The sequence below is a fragment of the Chrysemys picta genome, unplaced genomic scaffold, assembly GCF_011386835.1.
Source record: "Chrysemys picta bellii isolate R12L10 unplaced genomic scaffold, ASM1138683v2 scaf561, whole genome shotgun sequence".
In the NCBI taxonomy this organism is placed as follows: domain Eukaryota; kingdom Metazoa; phylum Chordata; order Testudines; family Emydidae; genus Chrysemys; species Chrysemys picta.
The window spans coordinates 13,543-39,082 of record NW_027053268.1 but is presented as its reverse complement, the minus strand read 5'-3'; the positions used below and the strand labels follow the sequence as shown (position 1 = coordinate 39,082).

At 43.9% G+C, this 25,540-nt stretch overlaps 1 protein-coding gene across 4 annotated transcripts in view; it reads right to left on the bottom strand.

Moving 5' to 3' along the window:
• Window positions 1-598: 598 nt before the first annotated feature.
• LOC135972179 (centromere protein F-like) overlaps window positions 599-25,540 on the bottom strand; it is a 37,900-nt gene continuing 12,958 nt past the window's right edge. Inside the window, exons 3-12 of one of the 4 annotated variants that reach the window (XM_065579637.1) lie at window positions 24,186-24,308; window positions 21,713-21,835; window positions 17,094-17,229; window positions 15,346-15,491; window positions 12,334-12,415; window positions 9,335-9,415; window positions 7,939-8,132; window positions 5,888-6,157; window positions 1,212-1,301; window positions 599-814 (exon numbers count right to left, since the gene is read on the bottom strand). In XM_065579637.1, coding sequence (XP_065435709.1) covers window positions 608-814; window positions 1,212-1,301; window positions 5,888-6,157; window positions 7,939-8,132; window positions 9,335-9,415; window positions 12,334-12,415; window positions 15,346-15,491; window positions 17,094-17,229; window positions 21,713-21,835; window positions 24,186-24,308 — 1,452 coding nt within the window. In that variant the 3' untranslated portion in view covers window positions 599-607. The remainder of the gene's footprint in view (window positions 815-1,211; window positions 1,302-5,887; window positions 6,158-7,938; window positions 8,133-9,334; window positions 9,416-12,333; window positions 12,416-15,345; window positions 15,492-17,093; window positions 17,230-21,712; window positions 21,836-24,185; window positions 24,309-25,540) is intronic. The other 3 variants (XM_065579638.1, XM_065579639.1, XM_065579640.1) reach the window with 3 other exon arrangements.

Here is a 25,540-nt window from a genome sequence, read left to right as displayed (position 1 = left end):
CTCACAAGGGTTTCGGGGTCGGATTCCAACGTATCCATCAACGGTTGAGTCAAAGGGTCCTCCTCGGGACTGTCACCGATGTAGCGCTTTCTCCACACAAGTCCAAAGGTGCTCGGGGCTAAAACAAAGTCTGAAGTTCTCACAGTGGTGGGAAAGGAGTCCACGTTTCCTCTCAGCAGCCTTTCCACAATTTCTAAAACATGTGTCCTTGGTAAGAGATGGCCTCCTCTGCCCGGAGCTGGGACATATGGGATAATGGTGCTGCACTCTGACTGGCAGAGGGTGTTGGGAGGAGTTCTTAGAGGGGTCACACGACCCACATCCGGACAGGTCACCCCGCCCTAGGACTCACCCTGACTGGTCAAATCTCCTCTCAGGGTGGTCCTATCGGGGTAAAACCAATACCGAGGAGGAGTTCTTAGGGGGAGGGTCACATGACACACCTTGCTGCCGGTCATGTGGACGTCTTGACCCCGAAACTAACACCCCCTGGGGCGGGACTTCCTGTGACAGGTGGGTGAGGTTTAAGGGGTCAAGGGGCAGGGTAAAGGGGTCAAGAGGCAGGGTTAGGGTTTTATTGACGGTAGGGCCCTTATACTACTCAGGTTTACAGTATTATACAGTTTTGGTCTTCTTCATTTTGCTCAGGTGATGTTTGTGTGCTCAAGGAATATCTGCCTTTGTGAGTGTTAATATTCTCCCTAGAGGTCTGAACAACAGTTTTTGTGGGTTGTTCATTCATGCAAAGAGATCTTGAACTAGATTCCATGGGTTCAATAGCTGTTTCTGCTTCGCACTGTTGAGTATCATCTACCTGCAACACAACAAAAAATAGTCTTGTTAAGTACCAGCAGGAAGTGAGAGACGCATTCCAAGCAACCAAATACCATGAATTAGCAGACACCCGCTAAATGCAAGAATCTTCAGTGTTTATATTGATCACTTTGAAAATACAACAGTGCTGTGCAGAATGCTTTACAGCAACTACCTACTCCTCACCACGTTCAAGTTTTACAAATCGCAAGTCACATAATATAACAAGGTATAGGCAAAGCTAAGGAGTAGTACACAGTAATTCCTTGTCTAGTCTATTCTTGCTCAATCACTAATCTGCAGAACTGTATTTTGAGCTATGTAATTTAAGTTTAATTACTGATATTTCATAATGAATTTGTAAATGTACTATAGTTTATTCTGTAAATATAATAGACCTTGAAAAAGTTGTTTTCTCCTGAAGCATTTACACTGGCCTGCAGAGGATATCTTGTCCAGATGTTCTGTTCAACACCAGCTTTGTAAAACTGTTGAAAAATTTCACAATATTTATACCTTTGGGGTTATCTCAAATTCCAGTCCCCACTGCTATTACAATCATCCTTGTCTCCCCTGCACTTCCCACCAAATGCTGACATGATTTTAGCATTAATTAGTTAAAACTTAAGTAGTTATAAATGTGTGCTTCACGACAATTGAAATCCCAAATGCCACAGCTTCTGATAGTGTAGGTAATTGGTCTCAATTCTCATCCCACTTACACTGATGTGGGTCCTGTGTGAGAGATGAGCATCAGGGCTTATCCTTCTAGCGCTGATACTTATCAAAATAAAAGCTGTTAAAATGTTGATGTCAAGTGGAAAAAGGGAAGACAGTCCTTACAGTTCCGTAATTGTAATAGTAGCTTGAGAAATCTACGGCTAAGTCTAAAAATAAATGATTTTTACCACTGAAAGCAGACACTGTGGAAGCATTCCTTTTTAGACCTAAGAGTTGTGGAGATAGAACAATTAGAGAGGTGGCACACTATCACTCTAACAGTGTTTTTCTAGCAATGGGCAAAATCTCCGATTGTGGACATGCAGTTACCAGGGTCTGGTTGAGGCTATCACAATACAAGCATTAAGACAAAGTTCAGTACCAGAACTTCTAAAGAATGAGATCAATTTTCATTCCAGTGTCCTCAATAATTAAAAGCAAAGGAAAAAAATCAGATCAAGTTTGCATAAGGACTGAGAAACGACTTCAGGGTCTGGCCCTAAAAAACGAAAACTCTGGGAACAGAATATCTCTTTAAACAATTTGTTGAAGCATGATTGTTTTTGTAGAGATTGTTACTTAAAGAATGATTTTGTGTGTTGTTCACAGCAATGCAACAGCAAAAACAAAATTGCTACCAACATATATTACTGGGAAAGCTAGTAGGATCATTTATTATTAAGGTTACCTGTCTCATAGAATCATAGAATCATAGAATATCAGAGTTGGAAGGGACCTCAAGAGGTCATCTAGTCCAACCCCCTGCTCAAAGCAGGACCAATTCCCAGCTAAATCATCCCAGCCAGGGCTTTGTCAAGCCGGGCCTTAAAAACCTCCAAGGAAGGAGACTCCACCACCTCCCTAGGTAACGCATTCCAGTGTTTCACCACCCTCCTAGTGAAATAGTTTTTCCTGATATCCAACCTGGACCTCCCCCACTGCAACTTGAGACCATTGCTCCTTGTTCTGTCATCTGCCACCACTGAGAACAGCCGAGCTCCATCCTCTTTGGAACCCCCCTTCAGGTAGTTGAAGGCTGCTATCAAATCCCCCCTCATTCTTCTCTTCTGGAGACTAAACAATCCCAGTTCTCTCAGCCTCTCCTCATAAGTCATATGCTCCAGACCCCTAATCATTTTTGTTGCCCTCCGCTGGACTCTTTCCAATTTTTCCACATCCTTCTTGTAGTGTGGGGCCCAAAACTGGACACAGTATTCCAGATGAGGCCTCACCAATGTCGAATAAAGGGGAACGATCACGTTCCTCGATCTGCTGGCAATGCCCCTACTTATACAGCCCAAAATGCCGTTAGCCTTCTTGGCAACAAGAGCACACTGTTGACTCATATCCAGCTTCTCGTCCACTGTGACCCCTAGGTCCTTTTCAGCAGAACTGCTACCTAGCCATTCGGTCCCTAGTCTGTAGCAGTGCATGGGATTCTTCCGTCCTAAGTGCAGGACTCTGCACTTGTCCTTGTTGAACCTCATCAGGTTTTTTTCTGCCCAATCCTCTAATTTGTCTAGGTCCCTCTGTATCCGATCCCTACCCTCTAGTGTATCTACCACGCCTCCTAGTTTAGTGTCATCTGCAAACTTGCTGAGAGTGCAGTCCACACCATCCTCCAGATCATTAATAAAGATATTAAACAAAACCGGCCCCAGGACCGACCCTTGGGGCACTCCACTTGAAACCGGCTGCCAACTAGACATGGAGCCATTGATCACTACCCGTTGAGCCCGACGATCTAGCCAGCTTTCTATCCACCTTACAGTCCATTCATCCAGCCCATACTTCTTTAACTTGGTGGCAAGAATACTGTGGGAGACAGTATCAAAAGCTTTGCTAAAGTCAAGAAATAACACATCCACTGCTTTCCCCTCATCCACAGAGCCAGTTATCTCATCAGAGAAGGCAATTAGGTTAGTCAGGCACGACTTCCCCTTCGTGAATCCATGCTGACTGTTCCTGATCACTTTCCTTTCCTCTAAATGTTTCATAATTGATTCCTTGAGGACCTGCTCCATAATTTTTCCAGGGACTGAGGTGAGGCTGACTGGCCTGTAGTTCCCCGGATCCTCCTTCTTCCCTTTTTTAAAGATGGGCACTACATTAGCCTTTTTCCAGTCATCTGGGACCTCCCCCGATCGCCATGAGTTTTCAAAAATAATGGCTAATGGCTCTGCAATCTCACCCGCCAACTCCTTTAGCACCCTCGGATGCAGCGCATCCGGCCCCATGGACTTGTGCTCGTCCAGTTTTTCTAAATAGTCCCGAACCACTTCTTTCTCCACAGAGGGCTGGTCACCTTCTCCCCATGCTGTACTGCCCAGTGCAGCAATCTGGGAGCTGACCTTGTGCGTGAAGACAGAGGCAAAAAAATCATTGAGTACATTAGCTTTTTCCACATCCTCGGTCACTAGGTTGCCTCCCTCATTCAGTAAAGGGCCCACACTTTCCTTGATTTTCTTCTTGTTGCTAACATACCTGAAGAAACCCTTCTTGTTACTCTTAACATCTCTAGCTAACTGCAACTCCAAGTGTGATTTGGCCTTCCTGATTTCACTCCTGCACGCCTGAGCAATATTTTTATACTCCTCCCTGGTCATTTGTCCAATCTTCCACTTCTTATAAGCCTCTTTTTTGCGTTTAAGATCAGCAAGGATTTCACTGTTTAGCCAGGCTGGTCGCCTGCCATATTTACTATTCTTTCTACACATCGGGATGGTTTGTTCCTGCAACCTCAATAAGGATTCTTTAAAATACAGCCAGCTCTCCTGGACCCCTTTGCCCTTCATGTTATTCTCCCAGGGGATCCTGCCCATCTGTTCCCTGAGGGAGTCAAAGTCTGCTTTTCTGAAGTCCAGGGTCCATATTCTGCTGCTCTCCTTTCTTCCTTGTGTCAGGATCCTGAACTCGACCATCTCATGGTCACTGCCTCCCAGGTTCCCATCCACTTTTGCTTCCCCTACTAGTTCTTCCCTGTTTGTGAGCAGCAGGTCAAGAAAAGCTTTGCCCCTAGTTGGTTCCTCCAGCACTTGCACCAGGAAATTGTCCTCTACGCTTTCCAAAAATTTCCTGGATTGCCTGTGCACCGCTGTATTGCTCTCCCAGCAGATATCAGGGTGATTAAAGTCTCCCATGAGAACCAGGGCCTGCGATCTAGCAACTTCTGCTAGTTGCCAGAAGAAAGCCTCCCCCACCTCATCCCCCTGGTCTGGTGGTCTATAGCAGACTCCAACCACGACATCACCCTTGTTGCTCCCACTTCTCAACTTTATCCAGAGACACTCAGGTTTTTCTGCAGTATCATACCGGAGCTCTGAGCAGTCATACTCCTCTCTTACATACAATGCAACTCCCCCACCTTTTCTGCCCTGCCTGTCCTTCCTGAACAGTTTATATCCATCCATGACAGTACTCCAGTCATGTGAGTTATCCCACCAAGTCTCTGTTATTCCAATCACATCATAGTTCCCTGACTGTGCCAGGACTTCCAGTTCTCCCTGCTTGTTTCCCAGGCTTCTTGCATTTGTGTATAGGCACTTAAGATAACTCAATGATCGTCCCTCTTTCCCAGCATGAGACAGGAGTCCTCCCCTCTTGCGCTCTCCTGCTTGTGCTTCCTCCCAGGATCCCATTTCCCCACTTACCTCAGGGCTTTGGTCTCCTTCCCCCGGTGAACCTAGTTTAAAGCCCTCCTCACTAGGTTAGCCAGCCTGCTGGCGAAGATGCTCTTCCCTCTCTTCGTTAGGTGGAGCCCGTCTCTGCCTAGCACTCCTTCTTCTTGGAACACCATCCCATGGTCGAAGAATCCAAAGCCTTCTCTCCGACACCACCTGCGTAGCCATTCGTTGACTTCCACGATTCGATGGTCTCTACCCCGGCCTTTTCCTTGCACAGGGAGGATGGACGAGAACACCACTTGCGCCTCAAACTCCTTTATCCTTCTTCCCAGAGCCACGTAGTCTGCAGTGATCCGCTCAAGGTCATTCTTGGCAGTATCATTGGTGCCCACGTGGAGAAGCAGGAAGGGGTAGCGATCCGAGGGCTTGATGAGTCTCGGCAGTCTCTCCGTCACATCGTGTATCCTAGCTCCTGGCAAGCAGCAGACCTCTCGGTTTTCCCGGTCAGGGCGGCAGATAGATGACTCAGTCCCCCTGAGGAGGGAGTCCCCGACCACCACCACCCTCCTCCTCCTCTTGGGAGTGGTGGTCGTGGAACCCGCATCCCTAGGACAGTGCATCTTTTGCCTTCCAATCGGTGGAGTCTCCTTCTGCTCCCTTCCCTCAGATGGGCCATCTAGTCCACTCTCCGCATTAGCACCTGTAGAGAGAACATGGAAACGATTGCTCACCTGTATCTCCATTGCTGGTGCATGGACGCTCCTCTTTCTTCTTCTGGAGGTCACATGCTGCCAAACCTCCTCACAATCCTTCTGTCCCTGCTGCGCCTGCTCTGAATCTTCAGAACATTGTGGCCGTAGAAGCATCTCCTGACATCTGTCCAGGAAATCTTCATTTTCCCTTATGCAACGCAGAGTCGATACTTGTTTCTCCAGCCCTCGAACCTTCTCCTCCAATATGGAGACCAGCTTGCACTTTGTACAGACAAAGTCACTTCTGTCCTGCGGAAGAAAGACAAACATGGCACAACCTGTGCAGGTTACAACAGCTGATCGCTCACCTTCCATATCACCGTCCTCTTAGGAGCTTCCTCAACTGTTGCAGGAACTACTCGGAGAAACCTGCAGATGAAAGCCTCAGTGCGCTCTCCCCACGCGAACTCCCAGGCAAACTCCTGCTGTTAGCCTCTGCTGTTCGCCACTCAGCTGGTTCGCTGCTGACTGCCCTTATATACCAGTCAGGCCCACTCAAGGCCCACCAACACAGCCCCCCTAATGCAGCACTTAGCGTACCTCCTCTTGGACAGCTCCCAGGCAAACTCCTGCTGTTAGCCTCTGCTGTTCGCCCCTCCTCCCATTACAAGACCCTGTTTTCTGCTGCTTATAACTTTACAAACTTTAATTGCTTGGGCTGAAATTTTCCATGCTGTATGTCTGCCTCATGCTCTTTTTCTTCGGGGGTGGGGGACAGAGGCAGAATTTCAGCCAAAATGGTTAAGCTATTCCCAAGAGCAAGGCTAGGGAAACCTACATTTTTCTCATATTAAAATATTCTGGCAACTTTTCTTTGAAAAGCTCCATGTGTTGGAGCAGGAACTTGTCATTTGGCAGGGAGTGGCCTTTGTGTCAGAGAATGTGCTTTTTGCCATCCCCAGGAAAACTTGCCCAAATTTGGCCAAATTAGAAGCCTTTGAAAAAAAATCACAGTTCACAGATGCTCAGTAGAGAGAATTCTTAGATTTTTAGCAGCTAAAATCTCTGCAGATTTCATCCTCGCTGCGTATACTTGGATCTCGCACAGCTCTTAGTGCTAACCAAACTGCGCATGAGCTATTCCCCACAGAGTGACTGCACATGTGCCATTTCCCCACAGCTCCTGGATATGAAAACACAGCAATGAGCCATCCTCACAGAGCAACTGATATGCTCCAGCCCAGGCCTACAGGGGTCAACGCCAGAGTTTCCCTGCAACGGTTCTTCCCAGCTGCTTTGGGCCAAGCACCAGAACTGAGACAGGAACCTTTCTTTCCTGTACTCCCAATGACCCCTCCAAGCTGGTGCACATGCCCGGTGGTGGAGGAAGATACTGGACTCAAATGCAGATGGGACAAAAGGCAAATGGGGGGGTGGCGGTGGGAGGGCAGACTGGGACAAGGAGTATGCCAAGATTGGGACAGGAGTGGGGGTGAGGGGAGGGGGCCAAGGACAGGGAGCCAGTAGGCGAGGCTAGGGCTAGAAGACTATGAGAGAAGGCGGGGGTACGGGGAAAGGAATGTGTAGGAGACACTCAGAGAAGACACAGAGCTAAGAGGAGGAGGAGAAGAGAACTGGGGCTGGCTGAACAGAGAGATTGGGACAAGGAGCCTTCATTCCAGCATATCCGAACTTTTGAGTGCTTTTGTGTGTAATCCATCTATGCACGCACACACGCACCCCCTGCTCTAGGCAGCCAGGTCTTTCAAGAAATAATCAAATATTTGTGATGAGCATTAAAGTGGGAAGATTTACCTCATTTCTATTTACCAAGTTAATGAGCACTTGGCATGAGATCACAGATTTGATCATACCAACAATTTTAAGTGTACCATTATGCCCAGATCTTTGTTATATGCCATGCTTTATTGATTGTATTTACATTGATGACCTTGCCTTCACTATATTCATGGCAAATAGAAAGGAGGTGTGAATAACACAGCATATCTTCAAACTCACTTGGAGAGATAAATACATGATGTGGATTGCCCATGCCCTGCACATTCAGATACATTTTTAAGATCAGTTACCTTTTGTGATTTGCTGCCACCAGCTGTCGGTTTACAGATCTCCCCAAGATTATCTGACCTGCCTTTTCGTAAAAGTTGGGAACCTGGTGACAACTTTTGGCTTTGGGCAGCAAGACGGGGACTGGTCCTTAGGTGAAAAGTTGTTCTGCACAAAATGTAAGGGTCGGTTTTCACAATAGGAATAGCAGGAAACCCTAAAAAATAAACAGCTTCTATTAACCAAGGTTGCTTAAATTACTTTATTGTTCTAATCAATCTGATCTTGCTCATTTCAAGATGGAGATGACAACTGGTAATAATTTAAGTAAAATAAAATGGCATTTACTCACTGAATAAAATATAATGGGGGAATTATTAGGACTATCTTGCCTTCCTAGAATTTTATAGGTGAACTCAGGCAAGGGTGTGGATCTGTGCAACAGCAGCTCTACTAAAATGGCCAAAAGCGTTTTCCCCAAGAAAATGTTCTCTTTTCCCTTTAAAGGAACACCATTAACTGGAAAATCATTTCAATCTGAAAATGAAGTCTCTTCTAGTGTTCTAAGTGGAGCTGGCCGGAGGGCGACAATTCTGTTTTGCGACACCTTTCGAGGTTTCAAAATTTGTTTTTATTCTAGATTGGAATGAAACTATAAGCCTTTCAAATGCTTTCACAAAATGAAATTGAATCAAAAACATCAGGTTTTCAATTTGGGGGCCTTCCTCCTTGCAAGAGTCCACTTTGCACCTCAGAAACCTTCCCAGCAAAAACTTTGTCTGAATCAATACATCTCCGTGAAACATTTCGGCTTTGACAATGCAGCACATTTCAATGAAAAAACATTCAGTTAAAAATGTTTCAGCAAAAATTTCCCCCCTTCCTCTCAACCAGAAGAAAAAGGTGGTTTATACGGGGAATGGCTGGGCCTAGAATCCCTCTCTTTTTGCCAGAGGTCTTTTGCAAAGTTTTTGGGGAAGTCCCAAAGTAAACAACATGTATCTAGACTGATTTTCAAAACTACAACCTGATATTAGGATTCTGGATTTCAGAATTTTTGGCTGTTTTGCTTTTGTCATCAAATACTACAAAACTGTACAGATGGGAAGACATCACACAGACCAAAAACCAAAACCACTAGAAATTACATACATCTACAACAAAATATACTAGCCCCCTATAGCCTCAATTGTATACTAGGGCCTTTTTTTAAAGCACATGCGGCTAAACTCAGCTCTGACAAGCAGCTGAGTTAAATGGACTTATGCAACCTATACGAGGGCTGAATCTGGCCGATGATGTCCAAGTTTTTACAATGCTTCCAAGTCACGCATATGACAAGACGATTCTCTAGATAAGCGTGCGCGCACACACTCCCCACCAATGTGGTCTCTTCTCCTCTAAAGAAGTAACAATTACCTTTTTTCACCACCTCTGGGAGTCCGTCTAGCTCATACTCTGGCTCATTCTCATGTAGGGAGATGGCAACCTCATCAGCACCTGACCAAAGGAAAGAGTCATTACCTGTACAAATAACTTTAAGGAGACTCTGGAAAGATGAGTTTAGAGTGCAATGATCTCAATCATTCATTTGTTAATTAAGTACATAAGATGTGTGCTTGTGCAACCACAGTAAACTATACCAAATAAAACAAACCAGACATCATGTAAAGGTTACTTTACAGAAGAGATCTCTGTTGATACCATATTTACTGTCAGGGTGGCAGGTACCCCGATTCTTTGGACACACAATGCATGGGCAACATTAATTCTGGCATTTCCTAACTTTTAAGTGCTTAACATTACCACCTTACCATTATTTTAACAATTTTTGGGTATATAATTGAATATAGCTCGTCTCAGAAATATGGATCTCTTTTTATACCGCTAGTGATTCTGCTTATTGGACACTCATGAATATTTGCTAGCCTAACTTACCCTAGCTAATGGCAGACAAGTTGTAGTATATTTTACACATTGTGGTGACCACTTTAAACTGTTGTCCTATTAGCTCTATACTTAGCCCCTGACAACTCTTGAAATGACTGAAGCTTGTGATCAATAAAACCCCAATGTATGTGTCTTAAAAAACATTTGTTAAAGTTAATAAACTCCAGCACTTCCTGGTCCCAGAAAGCTGCAACTAGTACCAGGCTGATGACAGTTAGAAAATGGAGGAACTGTCTGAAGCATGTTTCTTCAGATGCAAGTAATGGAAATTTCCAGAGGCAGGTATAAATCAGTATGGAGATAACGAGGTTAGTTCAATCAGGGAGGGTGAGGTGCTCTGCTAGCAGTTGAGGTGTGAACACCAGGGGAGGAGAAACTGCTTCTGTGGTTGGATAGCCATTCACAGTCTTTGTTTAATCCTGATCTGATGGTGTCAAATTTGCATATGAACTGGAGCTCAGCAGTTTCTCTTTGGAGTCTGGTCCTGAAGTGGTTTTGCTGTAAGATGACTACCTTTACACCTGCTATTGTGTGGCCAGGGAGGTTGAAGTGTTCTCCTACAGGTTTTTGTATATTGCCATTCCTGATATGTGATTTGTGTCCATTTATCCTCTTGCGTAGTGACTGTCCAGTTTGGCCAATGTACATAGCAGAGGGGCACTGCTGGCACATGATGGCATATATAACATTGGTGGATGTGCAGGTGAATGAGCCGGTGATGTTGTAGCTGATCTGGTTAGGTCCTGTGATGGTGTTGCTGGTGTAGATATGTGGGCAGAGTTGGCATCGAGGTTTGTTGCATGGCTTGGTTCCTGAGTTATTATGGTTCGGTGCGTGGTTGCTGGTGAGAATATGCTTAAGGTTGGCTGGTTGTCTGTGGGCGAGGACTGGCCTGCCTCCCAAGGTCTGTGAAAGTGAGGGATCATTGTCCAGGATGGGTTGTAGATCACTGATGATCACTTCAACCTCCCTGGCCACACAATCACAGGTGTAAAGGTAGCCATCTTACAGCAAAAAAACTTCAGGACCAGACTCCAAAGAGAAACTGCTGAACTCCAGCTCATTTGCAAATTTGACACCATCAGATCAGGATTAAACAAAGACTGTGAATGGCTATCCAACCACAGAAGCAGTTTCTCCTCCCTTGGTGTTCACACCTCAACTGCTAGCAGAGCACCTCACCCTCCCTGATTGAACTAACCTCGTTATCTCCATACTGATTTATACCTGCCTCTGGAAATTTCCATTACTTGCATCTGAAGAAGTGAGGTTCTTACCCACGAAAGCTTATGCTCCCAATACTTCTGTTAGTCTTAAAGGTGCCACAGGACCCTCTGTTGCTTTTTACAGATTCAGACTAACACGGCTACCCCTCTGATACTTGTCTGAATCATAACACTTTAAGAGTTGCTCCTCTCTCCCTGTCTACAAGCCAGAAGGACACCAAAAGCTGTTTGGAAGGACATATGTATAAACTCTAAAAGATGTCAATTTCTCCATGGTGGATGCTCAACTATCAGCCATCTATACCCAGAATGTGAATTTTCTTTGTTGTGATGGCCAGCAACGGAAAGAACAGACACATTCCAACATTTTACACTCTCATGTCTCAAACAAAGCATTGTAAGAAGTTATACACACCACTCTAATGTTCTTTAAAAAATAGCCTCCCCTTCATCCTAAGGTCATTTTTGATTTCAAAACACAGGCATTGGAAATCTATATTCATAACATATAAGGATACTCTGAAATTTGAGGAGACAGATCTTGGGCCAAATTCTCAGCTGGTGTGAATGGCAGAGCTTCAGAAACTATACTGATTTACACCAGCTGAGGATCTGGCGCCTCATCTGAATCAAACGTAATAATGCATGTTTTGAAAACATATTGTATAAATAAATGCATTAAGGTTAGAAACAGGATCATGATTAAGGCTATGTTTTAGTCTCGGGTATTTTTAGTGATAGTCATGGACAGGTCACGGGCAATAAACAAAAAGTCAAAGCCCCATGACCTGTTCATGACTTTTACTAAAAATACTCGTGACTAAATCTTACCTACTGGGAAGGGGGACGCTCCTGAAGACTGCTGAGGAGTGGGGGAGAGAGAACAGGGTGACACTGTTGCTGGGGGGATGCCCAGGATCCCACTGCCACTAGTCCCAGACTCCTGCTCCAGGGCAGCACCAGGGACCATGCCTAGTGCTGCCGGAGCAACGGCCAGTGCGACTGGCTCCTGGGCTTCCCCAGCTGATGGGGTGGTCCTGGGATCAGCTGCACCAGCACTGCAAAATTCACAGAGGTCACGGAAACCGTGACTTCCATGAATGATTTGCAGCCTTATAATAACATTCTAGTAGAGCATTTCCTTCTTAAACTACCCCATACTTGTCTTTTGCTCCTTTAACGGAGCACCATGTTCAGCAATTTGTTTCTGCAACATTTTTTTTTCCTTCTCTAGCTGCTTACAGGATTTCATCCACGTCTTCATTTTAGTGCGAGCAAATCCATTTTGCTTCTTTGGTTGAATTCTAGATTTCAGATTGTCCAACTATAAAATAAAAAATTGTTTGTAGTTGCTAATAGGAAACTTCATTCTTCTCTATAAGCATTATACTCTCACTAATGGCATCTCACCTGTCATTAAAAGTTCAGTGCAACTAAAAAACCAGACAAAAGTTGTAATATGCATTTGTATAGTAGATTCACTTAGTAATATACAATTGAATTATAGCAGCTTCTAATTCCAACAGAGAAACATTAAAGTCATGTTTCTTGGAAAGCTACATGTGTGTAGATTTCCTTGATAGAGAAATAATAATCTAAATAGAATATTCAAAATAACCAAATGACAAAACCCAGCTGAAAAGCATGTGGTCCAGGCAGGTTTGTCCACCCTATGTGCATTGGAATGCCAAAATAAAGGGATGGTGGATATCTGGCAGCCTTATAAAACACACTTCAGGATAACGTAAATATCAAGCACAGTGCTCCATTAGCTGGGCATGGAGTGAGCACTGTAACTCAGTGCCTGCTTGCCACAATACAGGCTCCACACTGTGTTTTTTCATGTGTTTATTTCTGAAGCGAGAGCACAGAACTACAGTCCGGCATTCGCCACAAATGGAAGTAGAAAAAGACTGCAGGCTAGAAAATGCAGAGGGAATTGATAAGAAGAAATTCACCTAGATGGACAGGTTTAAAAACTAAAAACGCCTATCTAAATTATTAGCAAAAATAGTGCTGTCATAAGAAGAATCACTTAATTAATAATTTAGATGGAAATTCTGCATACATCAGAACTGATATGCTCTCACAAGTTGCGTGTGACATAATGAGGTAGTAGAAGCAGTTTAAAGACAATAGGGGCACTTCTACAGTGGGAAGTTTCACAAGGTATTAATTAATGTGTTCATTAACATGATGTTACAACATGCAGTGTAGACACTGCATTGTTATGTTTAATATCACATCAGTCAGTTATGGTTAATCTTAGGGGCAGAGTGAAAAGACATGTTTAAACACGGTCTAATTTTGAAGTACAGACCCTGGCAAGTAAGGTATTGTTTCCTTTGCACCATAAGTGGAGGCATGGCGATGTCTCTCTCTGGTAGGACTACTGCTGCACTTAGGTTCCCCAAACTTTCAAATTTTCCTTACATTTTAGTTTAACATCTAGTTTTAACCAGAAATGATGATCTCAAAGGAGGAAAGCATGAGAAACTAGACAGTTTATTAGTATTGGGTTTTTTTTCAAGACACTGGCTTCCGGTGATGGGAGAGTCATGTGGGTTTGGGATTTCTTTTTTGTGTGGTTGTGTACATGGGGTACTTCCCCCGATTGTTTACAGAAGTGAGGTAGCACGCTAATCACCCTGCTCTGGGCATCTCTCAACTAAGTAGGGGTACTGAGACAAATGCTGATTGTTGGAATAGCTTGCTAGATGGCCCCAGGTGCCTGAAAGGGTGTCTGTCTACACCCTTCCGAAGAGAATTAGTACCACTTGGGGGTTTTTACTCAGTAAAGCAGGAGCCATTTTGAACATGGGAAGGGATTTCTCCTTGATGCCTCTGTAATCCCCTGATGGTGCAGCTACATAAGGAATGGAATTCTTATGTGCCTCTGTTCTGGGCACACACTGTCTAAAGTGCTCTTTAATCCTTCAACGCTGAGCAAGCCTATGGAGAGGGGGAGGAGACTCCAAACACCTTTCCCTGGTAAAGCCTGGGTCCTTGACCTGATAAACGGACAGGGACAATTCCCACTCCATTGTGACCTCAAATTTGGGCCCCCTTCCCTGGTTGAAAGAGGATCCCAGGTTGAAAAGCAGAGATGAACAATTTACATTACCCTGCCACCTGAGACAGGGCTTCGCAGAAGTAACACGTGTCTCTGCACACCCAGATATACTCCAGGGTGGGAGGGGGCAGTGAGTCTGATACAGAGCACTCCAGGAGACTCCCATATAGGAGAAGACCCCAGCAAACACATCCTAAGGATGGGAAGGCAAGAGAAAAGATTTAAAGCCTGATGTTTATACTTCCTGCTCATTAATTATACATATTACTTCCTTACTAAGGGGACAATTCCATTTGTCTTTTTGGGGCCCAGAGCATATGGAGTTTCCAAGTGTTATTCCTGTGCAGACTATGTGGGGTTCTCATCTCCTTGAGAATCCTCACGCTCCTTCTCACAATGGAGTCAGGGCTTCAAATGGGTGTGTTTATGTGCGCATGCAGGGCACTAATGCGCTGGTCCAACAAAGCCCCATCCCCTCACATAGCAAGGGTTGGTGGCTTGTAGCAGCAAGACGTAGGTTACCCTCTAAGACCCCTAAAAAGCTGCCCACTGACCTACTTGGACTTAGCTTGATTTTGCTGGGCTTTTCTACCACTGCACTAGTGGTCAAAGGGAGTTACTGAGAAGTGCTGTGTTTGCGGATCCAGAGAACTTACTTGAGGAGAGAGAAAGAGGAGCAAGAAGTTGAAATGAAATCAATGTAGCAGAAAAATGAACAAAAATTCATGATAAAACAAAGTTGTTGGGAGAAACTGAACCGCCAACTCGTTCTGCTGGTGGACACAATTTCTGGTGGCCTGAGGTGAAGGATGGAGCTTAGTCCTGGAGCCTTCAGCAACAACACTGGTCCACCTCCCAGTTCTACAGGTGAGAGGAATCACCTCTTTGTTCCAAATGAGGAGAAAAGCTGGGCCACAGAATAGACAAAACCTGCACATTTTATCATGTTTTCAGGTGTCCCGCTAAAGACCTCCTGTATCTTTGATAGCCAGAAGTTTATAAGGTAACAGATTTAATGAGATTTCCATGCTACTAATGGAGAAGTTATAGCAAATGTTATATTAGAATAGAGACTAGATATTAAAAAGGACACAAATAAATATTTTGGCTCTTAAAAGCTTAAGTATGAAATGCCTTATTAAACTATCTGAAAAACTTATGTTTGTTTCTAGTAAGTCTACTTTTTCTTCTTCTAAAGCCTTCTTAAGGGTTCCATTTTCAAGTTGTAGCTCCTGGACTGAATCCTGGAGCAATTTATTGTTGTTTTTTAAATGCTGAAGCTCGGCTTCTTGTGCTTCCAGTTCTATTTTCTGAGACAAACTCTTATCTATAGTAATAAAAAAAATTAAGTGGTTAATTTGTGAAAGCAAACAATGTCTAATATGCAATATTAGCTTTTATGGGTAACACTATAAAATGGCAATATTGACAATTTTCAATTTTTCACCTAGCAATAAATTTTCTTAGTATTTCAGAATATAATTACGTATGTGTTCTAAAACTGCCTTTATTCCCAAACCATGAAATTGTATAGCATTGCCAGAATTCAGTTTTGCAGAAAGAACATACTGCTAGTCAAATCGCTCTATGCTTCACAATTGTAACTCTGTTTCTACAGCCCATCTTCACTGAGGTCTGATGGCTTGTACTCTGAAACTCATGGTTGACAGGTAACAGTATCAATGGCTAGATAAAGAATTTTGGTGCCCTATTTGTCCATTTTCCTGTCTTCAAAATCCAGAATATATAAAAATGATCAAGGTGTTTGATGGACTGATGTATGGAGTAAAATTAAGAGAGACAGACAATACAAGAGATTTCCTGTATTGCAAAGAGAATTCTATTGAATAACACCAACTTATCATATAAAACAAGACTACGCATTCCCTTCCTACAGGACAAGGAATATTCAATGTCTCCAAGACCCAGAACTTGGTGAGAAAGAGGGGTAGAGAGAGGGGAAGGGAAATGATAGCAATCAACAGATATTTGAACTATGTCAACACATAGGATGGAGAAGGATTATTTAGGGTGGTAATTCAAAGGGGAGTGTAGCGGGGCGGTTGCCCGCTCTAGCCCTGAAGGGGTTGGAACAACCCTGCAGAGGGCTGTGGCTGGGGAAAGCAGCAAGCCTGGGCTGATTGGGGAGGCAGCTACAGCTGGGCCACGCTCCCATCAGGCCACAGCTGGCCCTTATAAAAGGGCTGTGAGCCAAACACTCAGTCAATCTTCCTCTAGCTCTGAAGGGAGAGGGACCTAGCTGTTTGGGAAGCTAAGGGTACTGGAGTGAAGCAGGGCTAGGGAAAGGCCAGAGGAGCTGGGGAGCTCCAGGCTGACAACTCCCCAGGTTGCAGGGCCTTGTCCAAGGCCCAGAGGTTAGACTTCTACAGCGATAAGTGGGAGCAGTCTCCTTCTTTACAATGGCTAGTTAGCAGAATTACCTGTTCTCTTAAACCTCAGTCTGCAAAATGCATTTTCCCAACCAGATAGACAAATGTAGGGAAAAGTCAAATTAGGGCTCGGCGGGTAACATTTCATCACGTTTTAGCTTGATGGAGTCCATATACAAGCTAAAGGATAATAGTTTGAGGTATATTTGTTTGCTTGGGATTTTAAAACACAGGAGCACATTGTAGTATTTAATTTGCTGACCATATAGTTTTGTTTGAGACATATTTATTCCTCATTTTAAATCGCTTTAAAACCATATAATTTTATGAGTTAGTATATTTGTATAAAGAAGTTCCATCTCAGTTTGGAAAGAGAATTGCGTGGATTAGCTGAAAGTTAATTTAACTATATCACACAGTGGGAACTTATTATTTCTTGGGGATGCTTCAAATCACCATTTATAATGAAGTTTACAGATCTCCCACACTGAAGTAATAGTTTGTAACGGGATTTAAATGGGTAGAAATGTGTCACTCACTTTTCATCTCTTCAGCATTCTTCCGGGTCTCTGTTAGAAGGTGTTGGGCTATTTTAAGTGCTTCTTCCAGCTGATGGATTTTTTGTGTTTTTTCATCAGACTGGCAGCAAAGAAGGTTTTTTTCCTTCTTCATTTCCTACAACAAAACATTAGTTACAAAACAGTCTATTAAGTCAATAAACTGAGAGTAGTGTGATGTGGCATACTACCCCTCTGAGTCCCATGAAGACTCTGGAAAGTTGGGCCTTGGTTTCTAAGCACTTATAGTGGTTAGGAACACAAACTGCACTCTTGGCAATCCTCAGAGGGCAGACAATCCTTTTGGGACGTCTCCCAGCTGGCACAGATCACAGCAGTACTTAGCTGGCTCAGGAAATGGAACCAGGGAGCTGCAACCAGTTCTCTGTTGCCTGCCCATAGCAGATCTTGACACAGGATAGAATCTAGCCCACAAAAACTGAGTCAGTGAAGTTAAGTGACTTGCCCAAAGCCACAGAGGGGAGTCAATTTCACTGCCAGTATCAGAACACAGGAGAAGTTTCCAGTTCCAGCTCCTGTTCTCAGACCACCCATCTCTGTGTGGATGATTCAAATATATGAAGTTGCTCTTGTTAGCAAGATAGCATTAGATGCAAAGTATTATTACTCAGTAATACCTGGGGGTTCGGGATAGAAAATTTTCGAAGCATCTTTTTTCCAAATAAGTTAAGAAAAGTTAGAATACCCCGTACAACTATGTCCTACCTGGGAACTTAAAATAAAAGTGATTTCTAAGAAACTAACTCCTTCCACCCAAACTCCTGCATTGCTGGGTAACAGATGGCATGGCTCTGGTGGGACTCTCTTGGAAGCAAGCCATCATTTATTCATCTACTTACTACTAGCAGATGGGCATCAGTGCACAGAAGCCAAATTCAAGAAAAGGGAGGGTCTGGATGGAAAACAACCTAAATCCTTGCTGGCACAGCAGGTCTGTATTTTCAGCTATTTAAACAAGTCACCCAAAGAACATGAATAAAACCGTTGCTGCTTCTAGTTATTTTCCTTTTGTTTCACAACCTCCTAGTCCAAAATATCCAACTGTTATATCGAGAAACACACACACACACACACACACACACACACACACTCTATTATCAATCATTCTAAAATACACAGTTGTGAATCACATAGGCCATCATTAACTCTTGCTTGAATAATCGAAATCCAATGTATTTAGACTCGAATGCATCTGTCCTGAAAAATCTGCAACAGTTACAGAACACAGCAGCACACCTCCTCAGTAATACAGGTTCACTTGAGTACATCAGTCCTATGTTTCACTCACTCCGCTGATTCCCCAACAGAACACTCAATCAAATCTGTCTTTATTTTTGAAGTTATAAAGAACATGGGCCCAAAATTCCATCTTACTCTCTCAGACTTCAGTAGCTGTGTTTCTCGGGAACAACTGTCTACACATCAGAAGTAAAACTAGCATATGCAGGAGACAGGGCTTTTTCAGGAGCTGGCCCAATACTATGAAATTCACTCCTGCAAAAACTTAGAATGACAACTAACATCACCATTTTTCATATTTACACTCCCCCCACCCCACCCCACCCCCCACACACACCCTTTACCTTCTGGGACAATGGCTTTCAACCTCTTTTCCATTTGCGGACCCTAGAAAATTTCAAATGGAGGCGCAGACCTCTTTGGAAATCTTAGACATAGTCTGTGGATCCCCACAGACCACGGGTTGAAAACCACTGTTCCGTTGTAACGACAACCTTTCGAGGACCCCTTAGACAGTCTGCAAACTCCCAGGGGTCTGTGGACCAGAGGTTGAAAACCACTGCTCTGGGGGATATGGGAGAAATAGAAACCTCAAATAACAGATGCTAGTCACCTTAATTATTCTTAACTCTGGAAAGCATTCAGATACACCAGCAATTGGCACAATATAAGAACTTAAAAAAAAAAATCTCGGCTGTTGCTTCTATGACTATTCTGACTTCTCTTCCCTTTCATTTTCCTTCTAATTCCAAATTAAAAGGAAAATCTTTTAATCTACAATCAAGGTTTTTTTTTAAATCAAAATTTACAGCCAAATCCTTTTCGTGTAAATTGGAATAACTTTATTGATTTCAATGGAGCTATGCTGATATATTCCAGGTCAGGATCTGGCTTCATAGTTAGAATTTTGATGATAATGCTAGTCTATAGTGCTTGAAAAAGTAAAAATGTACAAATCATTTTGGGGATTTTCTCATGCTTTAAATTGATTGTGTGACCAAAAAAGTACCCATTCCTCCACAAAATCTTGGAATTAGGCCAAACACACTTATACTTAGGAAGCAGCTAATGATTCTAGAATTTCCAAATGAACTCAACCCGATATTAAATATATTTTATTTTTAGGACTAAACAAAGAGTCTTTTGAACCATACGACATAATTAGATTAGACAAATAATTCCATATGAACTGTAACCCTATCTGTAGTATAGCTGGTGCAAAATAATTTTTTGAAACCCTGACCATACAACCAATTTTGTGCCTGGGGTCAGTCCACATGGAATCAATTGCAAAAACTGCAAGATCAGGGCCTTATTTTGTATCACTTCTATAGGTCTTGTGACAGGGTCGGGCCAGAGGGCTACAGGAGAGTGATCCTATTGGGATCCAGGAAGTGGGCGGGCCAAAGCCCGCCCACTGCTAAAAGATCCCCCCAGCCTTAGCGGGGGATCCACAAGACCTGGAAACCAAGTGATTTTGGGGGACAACTAATGAAATAACAGGGACAGGAGTGCGGTCAAAGGGTCCGAAGGGAACCTGAATGGGACACTGAGAAGAGAACCCCAGACAGCGCCCACTGCTCCTCGAAGGCGTCAAGGGAGTCAGTGGACGCCGCCCAGAGAAACTCTGCCCAGATGCATGAATGGACGGAGGATCAGAAAGAGGCCCCACAGTCACAGGAGACTCCATCCACCAACCTCCTCTCCCTGGTTTTATAGATGGCCATTTTAGCCAGGACCAAGAGGAGGTTGACCAGGAGGTCCCATGACTTTGTGGGGCCACGGATAGAGAGTGCATAAATAAGGAGGTGAGGGGAAAAGTGCAGCCAGAAACGCAACAGGATATCTGTGAGGACCCGGAATAGGGGCTGCAGCCTGGCGTACTCCAGGTAAACGTGCGCCAGGGTCTCCCTCACGCCGCAGAAGAGGCAGGTGTCCCGGGATGGGGGTGAACCGCGCCAAGTACATGCCCGTGGTCACGGCCCCATGAAGGAGCTGCCAACTGACATCCCCATCAGGCCTTGGGAGCAGGGTGGAGTATAGGCTGGCCACCGGGGCTCCTCACCCTCTAGAAGTGGCAGGAGGTCCCGCCACTTTGTGTCGGGGTGTGACGCGAGAGTGAGGAAGTGCAGGGTGTGGAGCACGAGCGTATATAGATGTTTCCTTGGCGCAGTCTGGAAACAAACCAGCTTCAAATCGTATAGCCGGCTTACGGTGAAAGGGCGGGGAGGCCGGTTGGGTCCACAGGGCAGGGGCCCGCTACAGGAGAGTGAGAGAAGGCAGATATATTAGCCCCAGATTAAGCAGGTCCCTTTTCCCTGGGTAAGATAACGGGGCAGTTTCAGAAAAATCAGGAATTTTCTGAAACCAATTAAGGCAGGCAGGCTAATTAGGACACCTGGAGCCAATTAAGAAGCTCTAGAATCAATTAAGATAGGCAGGCTAATCAGGGCACCTGGTTTAAAAAGGACCTCACTTCAGTCAGTGAAGGGTGCGCAAGGAGCTGAGAGTGAGAAGGCGTGCTGTTGGAAGACCGAGGAGTACAAACGTTATCTGGAATCAGGAGGAAAGTCCTGTAGTGAGGATAAAGAAGGTGTTGGGAGGAGGCTATGGGGAAGTAGCGCAGGGAGTTGTAGCTGTCACACAGGTGTTACATGAAACTCTGTAGACAGCTGCGATCCACAGGGCCCTGGGCTGAAACCCAGAGTAAAGGGCAGGCCCAGGTTCCCCCCTCTCCCTTCCCCCTATTGGATATAAGAGGAGTCAGGGTGACCAGACAGCAAGTGTCAAAAATCGGGACAGGGGGTGGGGGGTAATAGGAGCCTATATAAGAAAAAGACCCAAAAATCGGGACTGTCCCTATAAAATCGGGACATCTGGTCACCCTAAGAGGAGTTGACTTGGACTGTGAGTCCCACCAGAGGGGAAGGTCCCTGGCCTGTCCCCCTGACCCAAGGTGGGTCAGGAGAGACTGTGGGGATTGTTCTCCTTCCTTTTCCCCATGCTGGCCAGTGATGAGGTTAGCTGAATGAACGGCAGGTTTGAGCCACAAAAGTGTCCAAACTGAGGGCTGACCTGAATCTCTGAGGTGAGCAAATCCGCCAATAAGCGCAGGGCTCACCAAGGCAGAGGAGGAACATTGTCACAGTCTCAAGATGGTCCAAAAAAGGACAGCCAGATTAAGACAGTATCGAAACACAACTCCTGGTGGAAATACACTATTCTCCAACACACAGCTTGCAGAGTTCCCCTGTGAGTCAGTAAGGCCTAAATGGCACCAGTTCTTACTGATTTCCAGTTTAAATTGTTAATTATTCCAGTTGCCCCTCTGATTTCTTTACCTCAAAGTTTCTCCTCAACTCATTTTGCTTTGACTGGCTTGCCAGTAAAGCCTCTTCTGCTCTGCACAGCCTCTTTGTAAGCTCATTGGAGTTGTTTTCAAAATGATGTTTCACTGCTATTGCCTATGAGGAAAACACATCACATTTTATTTGTAGTCATATTTAATCTATTTAAAAAAATTAAAAATTCCTGATGTCCCTTGAAATGATGAGCTCCAAAGATACGTTATAAAACAAAGCAAAAAGAATAAGCTATGTTCTGCTTCCTCTTACAGAAAGAGAACTTTGGAGTAATTGTTGACTTCTGCGTTGTATAACTAAGAGCAGAATTTGGCCCTAATCCTTGAAACTCAGCATGATGGCTTTAAAAAAAGTACAATTAAAAATAGGCCAGATATCTGAAAAATCCATCCTCCTTTCACTGTCCAGTCCCGGGTTCTAGATTCTGTATCATACCAAAACCAGTACATGTTAAGGTAACACAAATCTTTAACTCAAGACTGGGCAAGGATATGAAAAATATTTTCAGGCACATTTTCAAGTATATAGTTGTAATGTATAAATATATTCATAATTTAAGCAATATTTATAGTACAGTCTGTTAATCATTGGGAATCCTAACCAGAGCTTTCTTTTAAGTTCAATCATAAGGGCAGCAGATTTAACACTTGCTCACAATTTTTTTTAACGTAACATATTTTGTCAAAGCAAGCACCTATTAGATTTAGAAGATGCTTCCCCATTCCCACTCAGTCCTCAACTGCTCATTTGAGAGGTAACGTTTAGGTGTTGGACTGATGATCAGCTATCACCAAATATGCCATTGAACAGCCAACAAACAGAAAGGATCAATACCAAACTAGACTCAGTTCTATACAATCCAAATGTCGGAGAAAAACACAGTTCTCACTTTTTGTTTGGGTACAGCAAGTCAGATGCTTTATTTCTCTCACACAAATATCAAGAGATTGACAAATTACTCTACCTTTCCCACTTACTATATATTCAAGGAATAGGTTACATGTTCTTAAAAACCAGTATTTGTACACCTTAATTCCCTGTATTTATGGACCAACAAAGACATTCAGCTTGCACCTCTGTCTCCAGAACTACATTCTTTGGGGATAAGGGAAATTAGTGTAGCGCTATGCTCAATCTTAAATTTATCACCTGACTTTATATCGCTATCTAAACCAGGAAGTTAACGAGACCATAACTGTGACACCACCAAATTCTACCTGGTTTTCAACCTTTTTAATCTGTTTTATATCTGTCATAAGAGCTCTATAGTACTCCAAATTAAAAAGGAAGTAAATTTATTACCAACATCAAGAGAGAAAAAAATGAGAATGAAATAATTTAGTTCCATTCTAGAAAGGAGTTTTCTGGATAAAAACCTTTAGACGTCCAAGTTTCAGTATGAAGCGAGTGTTTCAAGAGTAAACATGGAAAGAAGAGTATGTGTAGTGGTTAGTATTTTCTCCTCTGTAGAAAATGTTTGATTAATGTGCTCACACAGCTAGGATGACACATAGCTATGCCGGACAGCTATCGTGGACAAATTTAGAACCTCTGTATTAAGTCAGTGTAGACCATGTGTATCAAAAATAAAAAAGCAGTTTTCTATTAGAGAGTGTGGGTAGAAAAGAAGCAGTGCTCAAATCCGAACAAGTCTAAAGGGAAGGGTTCCAGGGCATTACCCCCAAACTGCCTTTGGGCCCATCTGCTACCTCAGTTTACCTTCAATCTTGCATCAAACCAGCTATCACATGTGGCGATTTTACAGTAGTGCTCTCTTCCAGTTTGGTTTATTATCATAACACAACACTCAAACATACCCTTACCAGCCTCAATTATTCCTTTCCGTTTATAATGCCTCAAGTTTTTCCAGGTTTTTATCAGAACATGCCCATCCCTGCAGTCCAGCCCCTCTCTTAGCTGGGATTTCTGCATCCTGCAGGTCCATCAATGGAGGCTTATCCCTGCACAGTTTCCAGTTCCTTGTAAATCTCTTCCCCCCAAAGTCTTCTGCCTTAGAGTTCTAGAAAATTGTCACTTGTCCTCTTCACAGGCTCTCTGCCTGGGAACTAAGGAGAGAATGTCTCTCTGAACTTTTGGGGCGTGGGGGGGGGTCTCTCTCTTGAATGACTACAGGCTGCCATGCATCTAAACCAGCAGGCCTGTTTAGATGCATGCTTCTGTCACATGACCCTTGTATTCATTCCCATCATACAGGGAGATGGGCTAAACCTGAGAAAAAGTGCAGCTGTGCCCCAGTCTTTGAATGGACCAGCTCACCCTGTGACAGGAACATAGCGCAGCTTGCTCTCACCTGTGATGTATTTAGTTGCACTTAAATATTAGTCATGTATAGATCTTTAAACACAAAAAAGAGGACAGTTAAAATTTTACATAAAATAAAAACTCAGCATCACCACTTCCATTTGAATAGTTGAGATATTAAAAATCCTACGTTGTCAAGTTCTGCCCGTAGACCATCGGAATCGTTCTTGGCTTGCTGCAAGTCCTGGTTGAGTTTCATCTCCTTGCACTGCTGGGCCACTGTCTGTAAGGCACGGAGCTGACGTAATACTTCCTAGAAATGTAGAAGATGGGGGAGTGGGAGGGCGGAGGGAGAAACACACTCCTGTTACATGTTTCTAGTCAAGTTACTATAACTATTAACACTGGAAAACATGGGGGAGAGACTGTAAATAGTCTCTGTAAATAGTTACTAATTACACTAAAGCCCTCTCTTACAGAAGCAAAAAGAGTTTAAAAACCATTTTTAAGTAAAGCCTAAATTCGGTTATGGCCACTAATGGCCAGGACTCAGTTTGGCCAATCAGAGTAGCCTACTGAATCTGTTACACCAACACAGGTGGATCAAAAAAATACTACCAAATAATGGAATTAAGCTTATATATCAATTCAAAAGTAGATCTCCATAACAACATTGAGCATTACAACTAAGCAACCAGACTAATCCCCAATAATCATGATCCTTTGGGGGAAAAAATTCCCTTCTTTGCTATGATTACATGTTTAACTTACTGCTGTAAAAATGTTTTTTGTGAGGAAACTGCCTTAGTTTTTTTCAATTTGACTTAACATAAGACTGAGTAGCAACAGAAGTTTGGTAGAGGGGCATTCACTCCTCCCGCCTCAGTTCTGGGGGAGCAGAACTTCACTAATGCACACCTCCGAAGATCCTTAGGAATCTAGCCCATCTCCTGCAATCTTTAGGAGATGCAAAGTAGATATCCATCCAGGTATAATTAGTTTTTGAGGCTTCTTCCCAGCCCCACGGTCCTTATGGTTGGGGCTCTACATGAATTTGAGAGGGAATTTATGTGGGGGAATAGGGCTATGAGGGGCATAGGACTTTTAGTAGAGGGTGTTGAGGTTGGTAAGGAAAAGAAAGAGCTAAGTGGGGGAGCAGAAAGTGGAGGAAGATAGGGAAGGGAAAGCACTAGTGGCGTCTCCTGGCAACAAACCTCTCTGCCAAACTTCTCTTGGCAGCAGTTGCAGGACTCCCCTCTAACAAATCATAGCAGGTTTGTCAGATGGAGAAGGTAGTGAAGTGCTAGTGCTTCCCCTCTGCTTTCTCCTAAGCACCCTCCTATCCTCCAGCAAGACACCTGCTCCATCCCATGTCCTCAAGTACCCCCACAGCCTGTTCCCACTCTCATTGCCAGCCAGAGACCCATCCTATGAAGTCCCCAACCCTCTTGGATCCCAGTGATCCATTTCCCCAAATCTTTATGTCTCCCCCACTTATCCCCAGCCCCTCTGCCCTCATACCCTTTCCAAAGGCCCACTGCTACC